At 44.1% G+C, this 19725-nt stretch overlaps 1 protein-coding gene across 1 annotated transcript in view; it reads right to left on the reverse strand.

Moving 5' to 3' along the window:
- Positions 1–19725, reverse strand: part of DNTTIP1 (deoxynucleotidyltransferase terminal interacting protein 1) — a 75453-nt gene that overhangs the window by 25123 nt on the left and 30605 nt on the right. The window contains exons 4-7 of the mRNA XM_068263502.1: positions 13905–14003; positions 13762–13824; positions 2743–2799; positions 2602–2663 (exon numbers count right to left, since the gene is read on the reverse strand). Of these exons, the coding sequence (XP_068119603.1) occupies positions 2602–2663; positions 2743–2799; positions 13762–13824; positions 13905–14003 (281 nt within the window). The remainder of the gene's footprint in view (positions 1–2601; positions 2664–2742; positions 2800–13761; positions 13825–13904; positions 14004–19725) is intronic.

Below are 19725 nucleotides of genomic sequence, written 5' to 3' on the forward strand. Positions count from 1 at the left end.
TGCCGTTACTATGGGAACCGCTCTCCTGCTTCCTCGTTGTGCGGTGCTGGAAATCAGTTACACGGACATGAGAGGGGAATATAAGGAAGCGGCCGCCGGCTAAGGTAACAGCAGTGGAGGCCGCGGGGGGGTGGGGGGGGGGGAAATCGGGCGTGGGGGGGCAAGAGGACAGTCCCACGATCCAACTGCAAACGTCCCACGGACCAGCAGTGGGCCGCGGACCACAGGTTGGGCACCCCTGGTCTAGAGTGTTCTGCGCAGGCCCAGAACTACTTTGCCAGCACAGAGCACTCAAGACCACGTCAGCATGATCGCAAGCGATGCTCGCACAGGCACAGTAGATGCCGGTGAGGTCGGCATCTGCAACGGAGGGGACCCCGGGCCACCAGCTGGGAGCAGAGCTGTGGTGAGGGCAAGGGGGACTGCCAAGGGCTGAACGAAGCCCACTGGTAAGGAAATCTTTTTTTTTTTTTCCCCTCTGACCTTTTCTTTAAAGTGTACCTGAGAGGAGGCATAAAAGAAGTTTTAAACATGCCTGGGGCTTCCTCTAGCCCCCCCCCCCCCCCCCTTCACGCTGATCTATCCCTCACCATCCTCTTCCGCCACCTCGTTTCTCCACAATCCGGTCCAGTAATTTGGCCAGTGGGCTCAGGCGTAATCGGCCAAGTGCGCTCTGCGCCTGTGCAGTAGGCGCAGAACTCTCCCGGCCATGGGAGCGTGAAGGGGCGAGCGTGGCCAGGCCGCACATGTGCAGTAAGCCGCGACTCCCGAAGCTACCAGGCCAGATTGTGGAGAAATGAGGCAGGGGCGGAGGACGGCGAGAGACAGATCAGCATGAAGGGGGCTAGAGGAAGACCCAGGTATGTATGAAACTTCTTTTATGCTTCCTCTCAGGTTTACTTTAAATAAATAAATAAACTAGCACATGCTTTGTGTACACCTGTCAATTTGACTGGCTTTTGTAAACCAGGGCTCACATGAATTAAACAGTTTACACCAATTCTAGCCTTTACGTACCTAAAAGAATTGTGAAACAAATGGTATAAAAATGTGTCTGCAAATGTTAAAGGGAATTTGAAGTGAAAATAAACTTATGATATAATGATTTGTATGTGTAGTACTGCTAAGAAATAGAACATTAGTAGCACAGATGAGTCTCATATTGTTTCCAGTACAGGAAACTTCACTTGTTATTTATGCAAAAGCGTCTCTCCGAGTTCTCCATTGCTGTTTTCTAAAGCACTTGTACATCAAAGAAACAGTCAGAGACAAATTTAGATAAGATCTTTACTGTGGAGAAGTTGAAAGGTTCATTAGCTCTGCTTGTTTCATGCCTAGTACACACCATAGAATTTTCTGTTAGATTTTTCTGTTAGGATTTTCATACATCATACGGTTGTTGTTGTTTTTTTCTCACATGGGTGTCGCTTTAAGCACTTTACATTGGTCTTGTACTGAAAGTAGCATTGGGGAAATCCTTAACAACAGCCATGATGCAATAAACTTCCTAAGTGCATTTAATATGTTTAACCTATTTTTCAAAGATTTTGCTGAGTTCACTCTAACTCATGAGTCACAACAATTAACAGTCATGAGAAAAGGTTGGCATTATTGTAACACCTAATTATGCACATATATTAACACAGATGGAAATTGTATCAATTATCTCACTAATACTTATACTAAGAGATTCCTGACTGATTCGAGCAGTCTAGCTTGACTGGCCTAAAGTGACCTTCTAGTGAGAGTGATATGGTGGCAGCCATAGTTATTTATTTGAAAGGGAACCTTTACTAGGAAAAAAACAACAACAACGTTAGTTTTCAAGCAGGCCTCTTTCTAGCTTTGTTGGTGTCTAAATTAAAAATGTTTAACAAGCATGTGGTTAGTGTGGTCAAGCTTTTAGCAGAGCAGCTGATCTACATACTTGTTCCAGGCCTGTGGCTTAAAGTAAACATTACTTGATGTTTGGCATCTATATATGCGGGTGATTCAATCAGGATTATTGAAACTAGTTATTATTGCAGTAACATGGCCACCCGATCTATTGTTTTGATCGTTTTACAGCCAATATCAATTGAAGGAATTGATTGAGCATGCTGAAAATTCTCATAACCCATTCAATTTCCACACAACCGTCAGACCCGATGGGCCCCTGTCCGATGTCCCCTCAAGTGTATGTGTCCGCACCCCCGGGCCCGAGGGATCATGTGAAATGGAGGCTTCCACATTTATTTCACTTTAAACATTACCAGTTGCCGGGCAGTCCTGTTGATCTTCTGGCATAAGTGCCTCAACCATGAAACAAGCATGTGGCTAATCTAGTTGGACTTGAGTCAGAGCACCTGATTTCCATACTTTAGGATCTATTGCTAAAAGTACTAGAAACACAGAATCAGCAGGATAGCCAGGCAACTTGCATTATTAAAAAAGGAAATAAATGTGGCAGCCTCCATTTCACTCTCACCTTGGGTTCCTTTTAACTAGGAAAGCATTTAAATGAAAATTTACCACACATCACAAATCCTAAAATATTTGAAAGCCCAGCTAGAATTAAGACTTCCTATGTAAGACACAGATTATCATTTCACTACTACTTACATTGTAGAGACTACAGAGGTTCTTTCAAAGTGGGACATCTGTCCAGGGGGGCGCCCTTTTCTCTATAAGACAGGCAAACAGCTCATATTAGACCTCAATTGGGAATACAACTTTATATAAGCACCCTGTTGGTGGTCTTACCTTTTTAGGTACTGGACTCCGCCGCAGGTTTGACTCCTCATCTATTTGCCTTGGACGCTAAACAATGAGACAAGAAAACAGTAAAGGCAAAGGTGATGCTATCTAAATAAAAGGATTTATATGCAACAGATTTAAAGTGATCTGAGCTGTATTTTTAAAAAATTGTCAAGCAACCTTTCCCTTCCCCTAAGGTACATGAACTGTGTGCGCTGTGTGGGATAAAGCAGCCATTAACTTACCTAACTATCTGGATGCCTCCATCTCCTCTCCCCCATGTCGCACATTACCGATGGTTATTGGTATGTCCTTGGCCGCGCAATGCATGCCGGGAAAGCATGATGCATGCTGGAGATGTAGTTCCCATTGATGTGGTTACATCTGTAAACACATCAATAAGAACTACATCTTCCAGCGGGAACCGGCGGCTCTATGGGATGGGGGTTAAAGGATGAAGGCATCCAAATAGACAAGGGGAACTATGGAGCAGCCCCCAGGTAAGTAAATGTCTGTTTTATCCCCCACAGCACACACAGTTTACTAATCTCCCTTGGGGTAAATTTGTTTGATAATTTAAAAAAAAACTTCTCAGATCGTTTAAGAGAAATCACAACGTATTGATTTGAAGCTCATATCATGAGCAAATTATAGCTCACATCATTCTACAGAAATACAGAACTATCCATAAGCAAAAAAAAAAAAAACAAGAAAAAAAAACTGCTGCCATAGATACGTAAAGTTAGCCTGTGTAAAGAGGAATATGGAGGCTTCCGTATTTATTCCCATATAAAAAAAATTGTTATCTCCCCAGTTTGCAGATTTCTCTATTACCTGCCGAGTTGGGGTCCCTAAAAAAGCATGTAGTTCAGGTTCCCAAGAACCCAGTCCATGTGACATCCAAGGAAACAATGGTACAGTTTCAACTGCACACTAGAAAATATTTTGTTGCTACCAAAATGAACATCTCAGGTGAAAGGAGTAGAGGACTTGACTGGGTATTTCAACTTCTCCTAATATGAACTGAAAGGAACACTATAAATACCCAAGTGTTCTAAAATGGCAATCTACAAATAATGTCTAAGTAGCTGTAAACATTTTCCTACTTTTCTTGTTAAATATCAGAGGCAAAAGCTTTAATTCGTTGTGTGTAGGTTTTAGCTGCATTGGAAGAATGAATTAGCAAAGGTGAGTCTGTGCTTCAATGTTACACAGCGAGTGCAGTTCTTTGCATGGGAGACTACAGAATTATATGAAAAGCTGTGGAGTCAGGTTTCACACACACAATTACAAATGTTTATGCTGCACTTAAACAAGATACCGTATTTTTCGGACTATAAGACGCACTTTTTCTCCCCCAAAAGTGGGTAGAAAAAGTCACTGCGTCTTATAGTCCGAATGTGGCAAATATTACCTATCTGGGCGCTTGTGTCTGCTAATTGGTATCCGCTGCACATCGTCCTATTGAGGTCCCCGGTCTGAAGGCAGCAGCAGCATTATGATTTAATGCGTTTCCGAGTCCCGGGCGGCATAGCAGCAGCGCTGTACTGTTGTGCAATGCATCTCCCCGGCAACGCTTTCCTTGTCCCCGCGGTGAGGCAGCTGCATGATCGGATGTCCTGACTTGGCAAAGCAGCAGCCACTGTAATGTCCTATGATGCTGGTCCTTTTCTGCCCATCGTGCCGGCGATTATCATGCCCCTGCGTCAGCGCGATCCTGGCATAACAGACACCCTCAGCCGCTATAGCGGCAGAGTCCTCCGAGGCTTCCGTACTGCCTTGGCTACTGGCGCCCTCTCATGACCTGCGGCGCATGTGCCGGGGTCACCCGGGTGATGTCAATAAACAGTGCAGTACGGAAGTCTTGGAGAATTCTGCCGCTATAGCGGCTGAGGGTGTCTGTTATGCCAGGATCGCGCTGACGCAGGGGCATGATAATCGCCGGCACGATGGGCAGAAAAGGACCAGCATCATAGGACATTACAGCGGCTGCTGCTTTGCCAAGTCAGGACATCCGATCATGCAGCTGCCTCACCGCGGGGACAAGGAAAGGGTTGCCGGGGAGATGCATTGCACAACAGTACAGCGCTGCTGCTATGCCGCCCGGGACTCGGAAACGCATTAAATCATAATGCTGCTGCTGCCTTCTGACCGGGGACCTCAATAGGACGATGTGCAGCCTGGACACCCACACTGGACCACTACTATTTAAAGAAGAAGCTGCCACCCAGGCTGGATGGGTGAGAGCTCAATGTTATTGTAGTGGTCAGTTAGTGTAGCTAGGTCCGGGTGAAGGGAAGTAGGGGTATGTGCAGTGCAGTGCAGTGTAGTGTAGCTGGGTGGGGGAGGCATCAGGGCTAAGTGAAGTGAAGTGCAGTGCAGTGTAGTGTAGTTGGTGGGTGCAGCAGTAGTTAGTGTAGCTGGGCAGTGTAACTTAGCTAGAGAAGTCTGAGTGGAGGGGGTTTGAGGTCCATAAGCCACTCCTGGACCAGGGATGCACCTAGGTTTAGTTTTTATTTTTTCCTTGTTTTTTGCCCACTAAACCAAGGTGCGTCTTATAGTCCGGAGCGTCTTATAGTCCGAAAAATACGGTACATTTCCTCTGCTCTCTGTGTGGACAGCTCAGTCAGAGACACAATCAGCTGCAGTTCAGCTAGTGAGACCGGTCTCACACACAGGGTTAACAGATGTAGGGAGGGGGATTCTCCCTCCTTCATGATTCTCTGGTATGTCACCCTGGTCGTCAGTAAATTGTGAAAGGAATTTGATAACAGTAAACAAAGAGATAAACTGTTGAATGCATACACCAGTGATTAGAAGCAATTTCCAAACTATTCTTATTACAATTTAAAAAAATATGTTAATCGATAGTGTTCCTTTAAAAGTTGCTTGCAGTGGTAGCAGATGCTTTTTAAAACACAAAACAGTGACCAGTTCTTTTCCTAAGAAGATGAGGTGTTTCAACTCAATTTTTTTTTTCACTATTTAAAAATGTTTATTAACCACTTCCGGATTCCGGGTGGTTTGGCTGATCTGTGCTGCGGGGGCTCTTCAGCCCACAGCACAGATCAGAAATCAGGCAGGGCGATCAGACTTCCCCCCTTTTTTCCCCACTAGGGGGATGTCCTGCTGGGGGGGTCTGATCGCCGCCGCACTGCTGTGCCTAGCGGGGGGGCTCCTCAAAGCCCCCCTCCGCAGCACTAGTCCTTCCTCTGCCTCCTTCCCTCCCTCTCCCGTCCCCTGTGTGAGGCGCAGGACTGAAAGCCGTCCTGCGCCGGATAGGATAGGCTTTAGCCTATCAGATGCCGGTGATCCCCGGCCAATCAGAGGCCGGGGATCGCCGGTCTCCGTCACGGCGCTGCTGCGCAGCAGCGCCGTATGTATGTAAACAGTGGGGAAGATCTTCCCCGCCTGTTTACATTTACCCTGCGAGCCGCGATCGGAGCCTCGCAGGGTGTTCACGGAGACACCCTCCGTGAACTGACATGGAACCGTTTCCATGGAAACCGCTTCAGGATTCAGGGGCGTACTTATGCGTACGCAGAATCCTGAAGTGGTTAAGCAAGGATAAACATGTCACTACAAGGTGTACAAAATTCAGCTCACACAGATATATGGAATCCTGCCATATCCAATACTATCAATAAAAAAAGAAACCACAGGTTCTATGACAACTCAACCCAATCTTGGGAGAACATAAGAGAACATTTTTGTACTCATAGGGGAGTAAAGTGGCCATAATGTATGAAAAAAAAAAGACAAACTTACTTGTGGTAACGTCTTTTCCAGGAGTCGGAAGGACAGCAACCCTGAGACTTGTATCCTTCCATTTGAGATTGGACAGTACGCTAGTTAAAAAATTAACATAATGAGATTAGGCAGGCACAGGCATCATATATAAGGCAGCATTCCCTTACCCTCCTCAGTAATAAAAAAGACTCCACACAGAATGATGCTTCAACAATAAATTTTAATATTATCCGGGTGGGTAGCTAGGGTGCTGTCCTTCCGACTCCAGGAAAAGACGTTACCACAAGTAAGTTTGTCTTTCCAGGCCGTCTCAGGACAGCAACCCTGAGAAGATAAACAAGAAACTTTATTAGGGAGGGATTACAGCCTGCAACACTCATCTACCAAAACATAAATTAGAATTAGATGATAAATCCAGTCTATAATGTTTAACAAACGTATTGTGGCTTTACCAGGTAGCCGCTTTACAGATCTGCTCTATAGAAGCTCCTGCCCTCTCTGCCCATGACGTTGAGACTGCTCTAGTCGAATGTGCCTTCACTGGTCCTGATAATTGCTTTCCCTGTTGGAGGTAGGATAATGCAATGGCCTGTCTGATCCATCTTGCTATGGATGATTTAGAGGCCTGTTTGCCCCGACATTTTCCAGCAAAGAGAATCAAAGAGACTTTCTCCAAGATTTTGATCATTGAATATACTGTATTAAACACCTCCTCACATCTAAACAGTGCATCTTTTCCTCTTTATGGTTTGATGGGTTACTGCAGAAAGTTGGTAAAAGGATCTCTTGCGATGTATGAAATTTGGATACAATTTTAGGTAGAAAAGAGATGTCTAAGCGAAGAGTCACTTTATCTTCGGAAATGATACAGTATGGTTCATCGATCGATAACGCTTGTAACTCCCCCACTCTTCGTACCGAAGTTATGGCTAGAAGAAAAGCCGTCTTCAAGGTGAGATGTTTTTTCTGAGATATCCGAGATTGGTTCGAAGGGAGGCTCGCATAAAGCTTGCAACACTGTGTTCAAGTCCCATGTTGGTACCTTTATATGTACTACAGGTCTTAGTCTCTTAAGTGCCCTGAAGAATCGAATAACGTATTCCTCCTTCGCTAATCTTCTCTCTAAGAAAACACTCAGTGCTGCGGTTTGAACTTTCAGAGTACTAGAGCTTAGGCCTTTTTGGAATCCCTCTTGCAAAAACTCCAGAACTGAAGAAGAGAGGGCTGGATCTTTAGTTGTAGTTGTACACCAGTTGTTGTAGGTTTTCCAAGCTTTAGCATAAATCTGCCTTGTCACTTTTTTCCTGCTCTGGATAAGTGTTTCAGATAACTTGTTAGAAAACCCCTTCTTTTTTAATAATTGCCACTCAGGCTCCAAAGCAGAAAGATGAAGGATCCCTGGATTGTGATGCAGAACCGGACCCTGGCACAACAAGTCCGGTCGATCTGGCAGGATCAGATGATCTGAGGTTAAACTTTGTAGCAGAGCAAACCAGGATCTCTTGGGCCAGTATGGTACCACCAAGATCGCTTGGGCCCGTTTTCGCTGAATCTTGCTCAGTACCTTTGAAATCAGTCCCAAAGGAGGAAAAAGGTTTAGATGATGACTGTTCCAACTGACCGAAAAGGCGTCCAGGACCCAGGGATCGTCCTGTGGACACAGGGAGGCTAACCGAGGACATTTGGCATTGCTCTTTCTTGCGAACATGTCCACATCTGGTGTTCCCCAACGACGAGAGATCTGATTGAAGACTTGGTTGTTTAGAGACCACTCGTCTTGATAGATCCTCTTCCTGCTTAGATAATCTGCTACACAATTTAGAGTTCCCTTCAGGTGAACAGCTTTCAGGGACTTTAGATTCCTTTCTGCCCAGAATAGAATTTTTGAGGTTAGACTCCACAAAGATTTGCTCCTTGTACCTCCCTGACGGTTGAGGTAGGCCACTACAGTGTTGTTGTCCGTCCTGATTACAACATGATGTTGATGGATAAGTAGGGTGAAGGCCTGAAGAGCTTCCCAAACAGCCCGCAGTTCTCTGTAGTTCGAGGATCTGCCCTGAATCAGTGTTGACCACTGACCCTGAGCCGAAAGTTGTCCTAGATAAGCTCCCCATCCCCAGGAGCTCGCGTCTATTGTGATTAGAGTCTGCTCGTGATCTAACCACCAGTCCAGAGACTGTTTCACACTCCAGGGAATTATCACTCTTGTCCAAAGACGTCTGACTTCTGTCCCATCTTGATAGGATCCAATTTTGTAAAGTCCTGGAATGTAATTGACCCCATTGGGTTGCCGGGAAGGATGCTGTCATGGTACCCAATAAAGCCATAGCCTTCCTCAGAGAAATGGTGATTGAGCTCTGAAAAGAAAGAACAGAATTTAACATCAACGAGGATTTTCGTGATGGCAGAAACAGTCTTTTACTGACAGAACATATTTAAAACCCCAAGAACTCCATGTACTGTTTGGGGAGTAGAGATGACTTCTCCCAATTAATCAACCACCCCAAATTGAGAAGGAACTCAAGAGTCAACTCCACTTGGAGATTTACTGAATCAAAAGATGGACCCCAGATAAGTAAGTCATCCAAATAAGCAATCACTTGAACAGATCTAAGTCTAAGAACTGCCAAAACTTCTGCCATAACTTTGGTAAAGAGCCATGGGGCAGAGGATATACCAAAAGGGAGAGCATTAAACTGTAAATGTCTTACCTCTCCTTGTAACACCACCGCAAACCTCAGGTAATACTGGGACTTTAGATGTATAGGAAGATGGAGATAGGCGTCTTTTAGATCCAGGGATGCTAGAAAGCAATTTCCTTGTAGAAGATTCAGGACTGAGCGGATGTTGTCCAATGATGAATCGATAGCTTCCCTGCAGCTTTTTTACTAGGAAAACAGGAGAGTAAAAACCCTGTCCTTCCTGACATTTGGGAACCTGGCGAATGACCTTCTTGGATAACAGTGACGCTACCTCCTTTTGTAGAGCTTGATTCTGAACATGATCTCTTGGGGGGGCAGTTACAAAAAAATGGCTTGGTGGAGGGTATGAAAATTCTAGCTTGTAACCCTGGAGTATGATGTTTAATGGCCATTTGCTGTGAAACTGTTCTTGCCAGTGTTCGAAAAAGTGAGATACCCTGCCTCCCACTGGAATCCTGGCGTCATTGTTTAGGCTGTTGATTGGAAGGGGTATAGGGTAGGCCGGGTTTTGAACGCTGTGTTCTATTGGAAGGTCATCTTCTTCTGGGGGCTGTTCTATTTTCTGCCTCTGTTTTACCTTGGTCACGAAAGGAACGGTTTGCCCGAAAGTTTCGTCTTTTTCCTGTCTGAGGATCTTTCTAAAATCTCGTCTAGCTTAGAACCAAAGAGAAGATTACCCTCACAGGGAACCCCACATGGTTTTGATTTTGATGATGTATCTCCCCTGCCAGGTTTTAACCCAAATGCCTCGTCTGGCCGTATTTACTAAAGCAGAAGCCCTGGCGGTAAGGCGGACTGAATCGTCCGCAGCATCAGTTAGATAGTTAGTGGCATGCAGAATCTTTGGAAAGGAGTTAAGGATCTCTTCCCTAGGGATTCCTGTTGCAATCTGAGTCTGTACTTCAGTCAACCAGACTTTTAGTGATCTAGAAACTGCGGTAGAAGCTATGGATGGTTTGAAGTTTAACAACGTGAAAGCTTCCCACCCCCGCCTTAAAATATTGTCTATTTTCTTATCTATGGGGTCTCTTAGATTGCCGAAATCTTCGAACTGAAGCTCAGACCTTCTGGAGACCCTGGACAAGGCTGGATCCAGTTTTGGAGAGTGTCCCCAGAATTTCTGATCCTCAGGGCTATAGGGATAGCTCTTTGATAAGGATTTAGGCCAGAAAGCTCTTTTTTCTGGATTATCCCACTCTTTCTTGATAATGTCTTTTAAACTGGAATGAACCGGGATAAAAGATGACTGAGTATCAGAAAGACTTTCATACATCTGGTCTAGAGGTGGTAAAGTCTTTTGTTCTTTAGTAATGCCTTTGGCACAATGCAGTGCTTCAATTAGTTCTTTCATTAAATCAGTGGAAAAGGCAAACTTCAGCAGTTTTACACTTTTACCCTCAGATGCGTCTATTTCCGATTGGGGCAAATCTTCTAAAGATGAAATGTCTATTTCGCCTTCTGACATCTCAGACCTTTCTGAGTCCACCTCAACTCTCCTTCTCTTGGGTGGTCTGTCAGGAGATTGGGAAGTACCAGCAATAGGTGCATCAGAGGATAGAGTAACAGTGGGGGTACTCGAGGGAACATCAGGGTTTATAGCTGATCTCTTAATCTCCTGAATAGCTGATGACATTTCTGACCTCATCCAACCCATTAGATCTTTCAACAAGGTAGGGGATTCATCTTTAACAACTTTTTCCGTGCAAGACTGACACAGATGCTTTGCCGAGTCAGGCATACGACTACTACACACTGCACATTTCTTTGATTTAGATACAGATTTAGATTCAGAGGTAGTTGATTTTTCAGGCTTATCAGTTCTATCAGACTTCGCAGGCCTATCCTGTCTGCCGTGCTTAGAATCCGACTTTACATTCTTTGGCTGAAAGACACAGACAAAGAAAATAGCTAAAGCCTGAACAACCCTCAAACAAAAATTATAACAGGTATTAAGTCAAATATACCTATGTGACACATACCAGAGAGGGAGTGGAGCTTGTCTCCTCAGAGCCCTGGGAGCAAGAGCCTGCGGATGCTTCCATGGTCAGCCTAGAGTGAATGACCATGATACCACATATATATATATATATATATATATATATATATATATATATATATATATATATATATATATATATATATATATATATATATATATATATATATATATATATATATATATATATATATATATATATATATAATATATATATATATATATATATATATATATATATATATATATATATATATATATATATATATATATATATATATATATATATATATATTCTGGTACTCCGCCCAAACATAAGTTATGCGCATTAAGTCACCTGATTCGTGCCGCTTCCGAGCAGCTAGCTCCTACTGCGGCGAAGATCCGTTGGAGCGCACGCTGGGCTGATTTCCTGCTTCCTTCTCAGCCGATCACGTGACCTACGTCATGTGAACCGTGCGTCTTTCCGGTGGAAGTTCCCCGACGGAAGTCCTTCAGCTTTCAGCGCATTTGCGCACTATGCAGGGAGACGCAGATGCGAGCAGCCAGCACCCGCACATGGCTCCAACTGACCAGCGCGACTCAGGAAACATGGCAGCCGCGGCTCCTGAAGCTCTCTCATGGATAGCCAGCCCCTCCAACGAACCAGCATTCTGCTGGACAGGAAAACAACTGAGGAGGGTAAGGGAATGCTGCCTTATATATGATGCCTGTGCCTGCCTAATCTCATTATGTTCATTTTTTAACTAGCGTCCTGTCCAATCTCAAATGGAAGGAGACGAGTCTCAGGGTTGCTGTCCTGAGACGTCCTGGAAAAGAAACTAATTTTTTACTTCAGTGGCTGCATGCTTCTTCCAGGTAGGACACTGCTAACAGCCAGGCAACATGCATTTTTAATAAAAACTAAAGATGTCAGTTTTCAAATTTCTTTCACTACAGGTTTCAAACCCATCTTTGTGCAAAAAAACAAAAGTAACCTTTGGAGTTCAAACATAAAACCCTGATCCCCATTGATCCTTGCTGCTCTTTTTCTTCTTCCCCTAGGTCCCTTGTTCCCCAGGGTAGTGGTGGAGTTTGTGACCAAAATCTCCATATTCGAATGACTGCCCATCTCCGCAGAGCTGTGGAGTCGGAGTACTTTTGGGTACCTGGAGTCGGAGTCGGTGGTTTCAATAAATGGTGAAGTCGGATGATTTTTGATCCAAATCCATAGCCTCTGTAAAAATTAGACTAAGGAGTCGGAGCAATTTTGGGTACCTGGAGTCAGAGGATTCATAAACTGAGGAGTCGCCGTCAGATGATTTTTGTACCGACTCCACAGCATCTCCGCTCCTTCTGGTAACAGCAATGGGAAGTGAATAGCCATCCACAATAACTTACATAATCCATTGGAAGAGGTGAAACTAGCATGGAAAGGGCATTGTGATACCAATGCCAGTGGACTAGGGAGCTAGAGATGATAGAAAAGGACCAGAGACCAGAGAAAGGGTTTCTTGGAAGCTATCAGTTGTTGAAAATTTGTATTTACAGAATGAAGGGGGCTCCTTCAGTTTATTTTTTCTTTAAAGAATCTTAATCAACCTGACAATTGTTAAAATTAAGCTTTCATGGTTCCCTCCATTTCCAAGCCCTTCTTTTTGTTGCATTTGTCTCTACTTCCTTCCCATTTCCTCCGTTCTAAGATCCCTGCCAGCTCTAAACTTGCATAGATTCAGCCCTGACCCTGCATAGATTCAGCCCTGACCCTGCATAGATTCAGCCCTGACCCTGCATAGATTCAGCCCTGACCCTGCATAGATTCAGCCCTGACCCTGCATAGATTCAGCACTGACCCTGCATAGATTCAGCACTGACCCTGCATAGATTCAGCACTGACCCTGCATAGATTCAGCTCTGACCCTGCATAGATTCAGCCCTGACCCTGCATAGATTCAGCTCTGACCCTGCATAGATTCAGCCCTGACCCTGCATAGATTCAGCCCTGACCCTGCATACATCCAGCCCTGACCCTGCATACATCCAGAGGTAAAAAAGAAAGTCCTACAGCTCAAATTGCAGCATTTCTAACCAGGGTGTCAACCAGTCCACACCCGGATCCAGCAACTTGATAAAGGGCTTTGGCCGAACGTTTTGTCTTTTCTACTATGGTGAAATAAATTATTGCTATAATTGCATAAAATCCAGGTGGAGACCCAGTCATCTTTTTCTTCTCCTGCATACATCTAGCCCTGACCCTGATTTATATCCTTAACAAGTTAACCCTTTCAGTCTTGACCCTGCCTGCAGCAGTTCCAAGAAAGTCTAGTAATCTATTGGCATACTCAAACTGCATTAGTCTCCTCATAGACAAAGAGGACCTGATGTCCACCTGGCATCCTCATGAAACAAAGCATGTTGAAGGGCACAAAACTGTTGCCAAAATACCTTCTATTTCTGTTGTGCTGCTAAAAATAAGGAATCAGCTCTGCATTTTTCCATTTTGACTCACAAAGGTGAAACTGCACAGATAACTGACTGGAATAATACGGCATTTTCTCATTCTGCAAAATACTGACTTCTGTAGTGCTGTCACATTACCTTCATTGCAGGCACCTCGAAAGCCGGGTTTATTACAGTTTTGTCTACAAAGAGAATCTTGGCCTGGGAAAGAGAACAAGGGACCGATCATTACATTTAGAAAAACAGGTTCTAATGTTTTCACAAGGTTTACATTTTATCACCTGCTCCAAACAATTACGGCATGTGTCACGGATTAACTGCTCTGGGTCCACTTGATCCCCAACATTTTCTCTCACATTCACAGCAGCTTTCTGGAAGAACTAAAAATAGAAAAAAGAAATGTAAGGAAATTACAAACAAAGATGATAAAATGCTTGCATGAAAAAGGGGCGAAATTTAACACTATAGCTGCAATTTATAATGGCACCTATGGCAGTGCGCAAGTTTCTTACGATAGCAGGCGCCCAAATTTCGCACTTTGGTTAAAATACTCTTTTTCACCAAGACAGAACAAAGGCCTATGTCCTCAAATGGGCAGTCCTCGGAAGCTCAGAAAAAGGTAGAGCCCCCCATATCTATCCCATAGAATCATATCAATCCCTGCTATGCACTGAGGAGGACCAATAGTCCAAAGCGGGATGTCTGCATGTTGGGTTGATGTGGAATGTAACAGGAAAACGACAGTACCCGGCACTAAATGCAGCAGGGAAGAGTCACCGGAGCTGGGACACAGAGCGTGCACATCCAAAATCTTTGTAAAGTCCAGTAGAGTAGAAAACGGGGCACCACTTCTTAAAATCCCTTTATTCTGGTGGAGAGATAGCAGGTACAAAGCAGTGGGGGTATCAAGTGCCTGACAGCTGTTTCGCTGGTTTAAACCAGCTTCTTCAGAGGCAGAATATACATTCATTCAAAACTGCCCGTTTTCTTCTTCTACTCTATTGGGTTGATGTGGCTCTGTAAATTTTATAAGCTATAGGCTCATTATACACCAGCGGTTCTGGATGTAAGCCTAGCTTCAGGGGCATAAAGAGACAATTTGCATATTCAGTAGAGATGTATTGTGGGAAACCACGGTTGTTCACTTAAGCTGAATTATCGCAAATGCTTCTGTTTTAAGAAGGCAAACTACACTGAGTGTTGGCTTTTTAGTAGGAGGGCTTTTCGGACTCATTTAGTCCCCTATACTTTCCTAGTAGTTTTGGGTCACCCCGAGCTGCAAGAGTATTCTGCTCTTAAGAATAATAATTGATTAACTTCCTGGAGATGGAACCATCAAATAAAGGTAGTCAAGGTCAAGACTATTGTCCTTTTTATTTTTGTAATTTTTTTTTGCTACCTTACCAGCACTCTTCAAATTTTGGTAGCACCTTAGTTTTGAAAACAAGAAAGAGCGCCCACAGTGTGTATAAAGTAACAAGAACAGTCCTAGTTGGACAGGTCTCACCTGGGTTCCCAAGGGCCTGACAGAGAGAGCGAGGACTTAATCACAAATGAAAAAAGAAAGCTCACAGGGGCCTCAGAGATCCCCCCAAAAATTGTATAAATGCTTTATTGTGGACACAGAAATCACAGCAACCAAATCAGAGTTAAAATCATTTACAACCAAAGAGTCCCCGGAGCACCTCAGGCATCCCTCACATCCATCTCACCATTCACACAGACCAATTAAAGGCACTTGTGCACAGTACAGCAGCAGTTAACTTTCAGGTTAAATAGCAAATAATCCCCAGCGGCCAGTGAATAGAGTAATACCAGTTGCTCACACAAAAATGCTTGAATGGCTGTTAATAAAAATTAGACACATCAGACCTGATCTGAGTGCACTCAGACTACACAGGGGCAAGATATGTTGCTCCCTCTAATAATCCGAATAATAGATAAGGTCAGCAGTGCTAAATCATCCACATAATATGAAAATGTGAATAGTTCATCAGCAGCTCATGTGGGCAGTAAATGTGCGGCATCCACAAACAGTTCATATGGCCAGCATGGGGCTCCAGCTCCTGAAGTATAGCAGTGTAGATTAGCAGGTAGTAATTACCTTGTGCATACGCTAGATACGCAGGTCCCCGACACTCTGCGGTTCACGCCACATGTCCATTACAAATTATGCAACTCCGCTACTTACATCCGCTGCGGTCACATGCCTTGCCAGATAGCGTGGTCCTGGCTGGGATTGTGTGCGCGGCTGAACTTTAGCGTGGAAGCATGATAGCGGGGATCAAGCGCGCGTGTGGTTGAGATGATGGCTGAGGCCGGCCTCCCGAGACTCCTCCAACTTACGTTTCGCACAATGGGCTTCCTCAGAGTGATGTCAGGGGGAGTGGTGAGTCATCCCACATACTTTTTATATACAACAGGCGGTCATGTGATCCTCCCCATGCAGCCATCTTGGTTACTGGAAAGGACCTTTTCTTGCTGATCAGCACTACTCAATTTTTCAAAAAGGCTTAGCAAAGTGCCATTAGTGTGCTTCTTATATCATAGTTCATCTGGAACTAGGACCGTGTAAGAATGGCTGCAGTTTACAATTTCCAGTGGAATTTGTATTTGTCGCCGCCCACTGATGACCCGGCGTTGCCCGTGTATGTATTTGGCTGGTGTTGGCTGTGCCCACTTTTTCAAACCCTAACACACAATTACTCAATGACCTAGTTTGTGAGCTTTGCGGTCTTTGGCATCAATAATTTGTATTGAAATGAAACAAATCTGATTGGCTGTGGCTCCACCCCTTTTCTAGATATGAACCCCAGTCACACAATGACCAACTGTTCCAGGTTTGAGGCTTGTGCCATTAACAGTGCAAGAATGGCAGCAATTAAATATTCCCCTTGAAAATCAATAGGTGAATTTTGATTGGCTTTTGTAGACTTTCGTGAATATTAATCCCAGTCACCCAGTGACCAACTGTGCAAAATTTGAGAACCCTGCCATTAACAGTGTAAGAATGGCTGCAGTTACATTTTCCCAGTGAAATTTGTATTTGTGTCCACCCACTTTTTGGTTATGGGGATAAAAAGTATCCTATATGTTATTCCAGGTAATGTACTATGTGTGTGCCAAATTTCATTCAAATCCATTCAGCCATTGTTGCGAATGAGTAACAAACATCCAAACTTTTGCATTTATAATATTAGTGAGAATATTAAGATTAGAACCAAAAATGTTACATTTTATATAGTATTTGCCAACGGCACCACATACTGGTTTGAAATGGAGACTTTGTAATTAGAGGAAAAAGCTTGTCCTGCTGCAGTGTAGTAAAGATGAAGTTTCTCCAGAGAAGTCGGTTTTCAAGTTGGGTGCAGGGTTGCAAGTGCAGGTCTGTTATGTCTAGATTTACTGAAATGTTTATTCACACAACTCCTAAGCTTACTTTCTGGATATCCCTACCCTGTGATCTAAAGGTCGGGTAACCCATCACGTTTTGCTCTCACAATGAGTTTAACAAGCAAAGTGCACTGGATTGGGTACAGTTGCCTGAATGAAATGGCTGGGTTCCTCTTCTATGGTTCTGTTATGATGATTTCCTACCTCAGAGCGCACATCATGTGATCATGACAAGTAGCATGTGATGCCACAGGAAGATCTCTCGCCTCCAGGCTGTCTCCCCCTTATAGCAATTCCGCTTACCTTGCTGGCGTGTAGGAAGAGAATCGCTGACATCTTTGAATCATTGGTGTTTTGTAACAGTAGACTTTTGATGCCACTGCAGAACCTAGCATTCTTATGTATGTATTTTATATTTAAGAATATATTCCATTAGTCCCACATGATGGGGGCTGGGGCTGGAGACTACTTCTCCTTCCTGAAAGGGACAGGAAATGCATTAAGGCTTTAAAAGCACGTCACACCATGCAGACCTCAGTGCTTTTCCTGTCCCTCTTGGGATAGGAGGCAGTAAGGTCCAGCTCCATCAGTAAGCTGAAGGTGAGTAGGCAGGCTGTGGGCTTACCGACCATCCGGGGAATGTCTTGGAGGTGGACCTGGTGCGGGGAGACCCGGGGTAGCCAGTCTGTCGGGTCCTTGCGCGGGGGGCCATGTGGTTGGTTCCTTACGGGACCCATTCAGCGCAGCTATCGGCGTCTGAATTGCCGCATAGCGTGCGGTTGGCATCCCAAATGAAGGGTGCTGACTTCCGCCGGAAGGTCTTGGGCATCCGCAACTTCCGGCTGTGTCCAGAAAAGCTGATTGGTGGAGGACCAGCCGCTGCTGCACAAGGGAACCAAGATGTTAGCCACGGTTGCAGTACAGTGGCTATTGAAGGTGCACACTTCCGCCTGGTGGGACGCAGGTGGCCAGCGCGGACTGGAAGTGCACTTGGTGTGCACGGAAGAGCGGATTGGGCACACCTGGAGGCTGGCTGGAGGCTATTTAAGGTTTAGTTTTGCCAGCACTCCGTCCCTAAGCAGCCATGGAGAGTGCAGCTGAATCCTCTCAGGGCCGGGACAGCTCAGCAACAACTTCAGTGGAGCAGGTCGTATAACTTTGCTGATTAAGATTGTTTGCTGTTTTATATGTTTGCTTGTGTTTTGCATACTGAGGGGTCTTGTATTATTATGTATTTTACAGGATTCTAAAAGGAATATGCCAGCATCAGAACCTAGGAAAAGGTCCTGTGGCGTTTGCAAAAAAATCTCTTTCCCCTAATTATTTAAAGCCTCTTTGTCACGGTTGTACTAAGAGCGTAGTTGATGGGGAAGGGAAATCCTCCTTAAAAAGAATGATGATTATGTTTCAGGAAGAAATGAAGGAGACTTTTAAAAATGTAAAGGAAAATTTAACTCCTCAAAATGTTCCTAGTCCTAATCCTCCTGTTGAATTGGGTTCACTAGTTATTAGGGGGGGGGGGGGGGGGGGCAAGATCCGCCTAGACCTGATACAGAGACTTCTTCTGATGGGGAAGAGGCTGGGGCGGGTACATCTGCCCAGGAGGAGGATATTCCTAGAAAGAGGAAAGGAAAGTTTAAATTATTACCTCAGCAGGTTCCTAAATCCTCTTTTGTGGAGGACGAATTATATGAAGAACTGTTAGAGGCATTAGGTCCTTCTTTTCCCATTCACAATTCCATTATGGAGCTGATAGCTCAAGAATTGAAGGAACCGGACAAAAAATTAGCATTTCATAGGACAAACAAAAGGAGGTTTCCTATTGACGGTGTCAAATCAGAAAAGTTGTTAAAAATGCCTAAATTAGATCTTGCTATATATAAACTGTCAAGAGATTCTCCCATTCCTTTTGAAGACACGGGAAATCTTAAAGACGTGTCGGATAAAAAGATGGAAGCAATTTTGAGATGTGCTTAGGACTCAAACGCTGCTTCTATTGCTCCAAATTTGGCCACTATTTTGACAGCAAAAAGCAAATCGTGTACCCTGCCTTTTGAAGGTAATCTTCTTTTTGGATTTGGTCTAGAACAAGCTCTGACCAGGGCATCTTAGGATAAAAAGGTTTTTCCTACAAAGAAAGAGAAAAAAACTTTTCCAAAGAAGAGTTTTCGTAACTTTAGGAAACACATTAAGGGCAAGCAAGATCAAAATAAGTGGTAGACTCAAAATACAAATAAATCAAAAGGGTTTATGTTTAACCCTTCCCAATCCACCACAGAAACAAAGCCTTCACAGCAATCCCAGCAATGACGGTCCGGTCGGTGGTCGGTTGACGAATTTCTTTTTTGGGAAAAGATAAGATCCAACAGCTTCATTCTAAATATCATTGCTCTAGGCCTGAAGCTGGAATTTGTCAACCGTCCTCCGACAAAATTTGTGGCAACAAATTAGATATTCCCCTTGAAAATCAATAGGTGAATCACTCAGTTGCAAGAAGCGATGGAATTATCTGTGAAAAATGTGTTTCAAAAAGGAGTGGTGGAAGAGGTACCTATGGTAGAACAAAAGAAGGGCTACTATTCCACAATTTTTTGGGTCCCAAAGCCCAATGGCAAATTCCAACCAATCCTAAATCTAAAATACCTGAACCAGTACACCAAATATTGCAAATTCAAAATGGAGACATTAGCATCCACAATTCTCCTTCTT

This window comes from Hyperolius riggenbachi, chromosome 12 (assembly GCF_040937935.1).
Source record: "Hyperolius riggenbachi isolate aHypRig1 chromosome 12, aHypRig1.pri, whole genome shotgun sequence".
NCBI lineage: Eukaryota > Metazoa > Chordata > Amphibia > Anura > Hyperoliidae > Hyperolius > Hyperolius riggenbachi.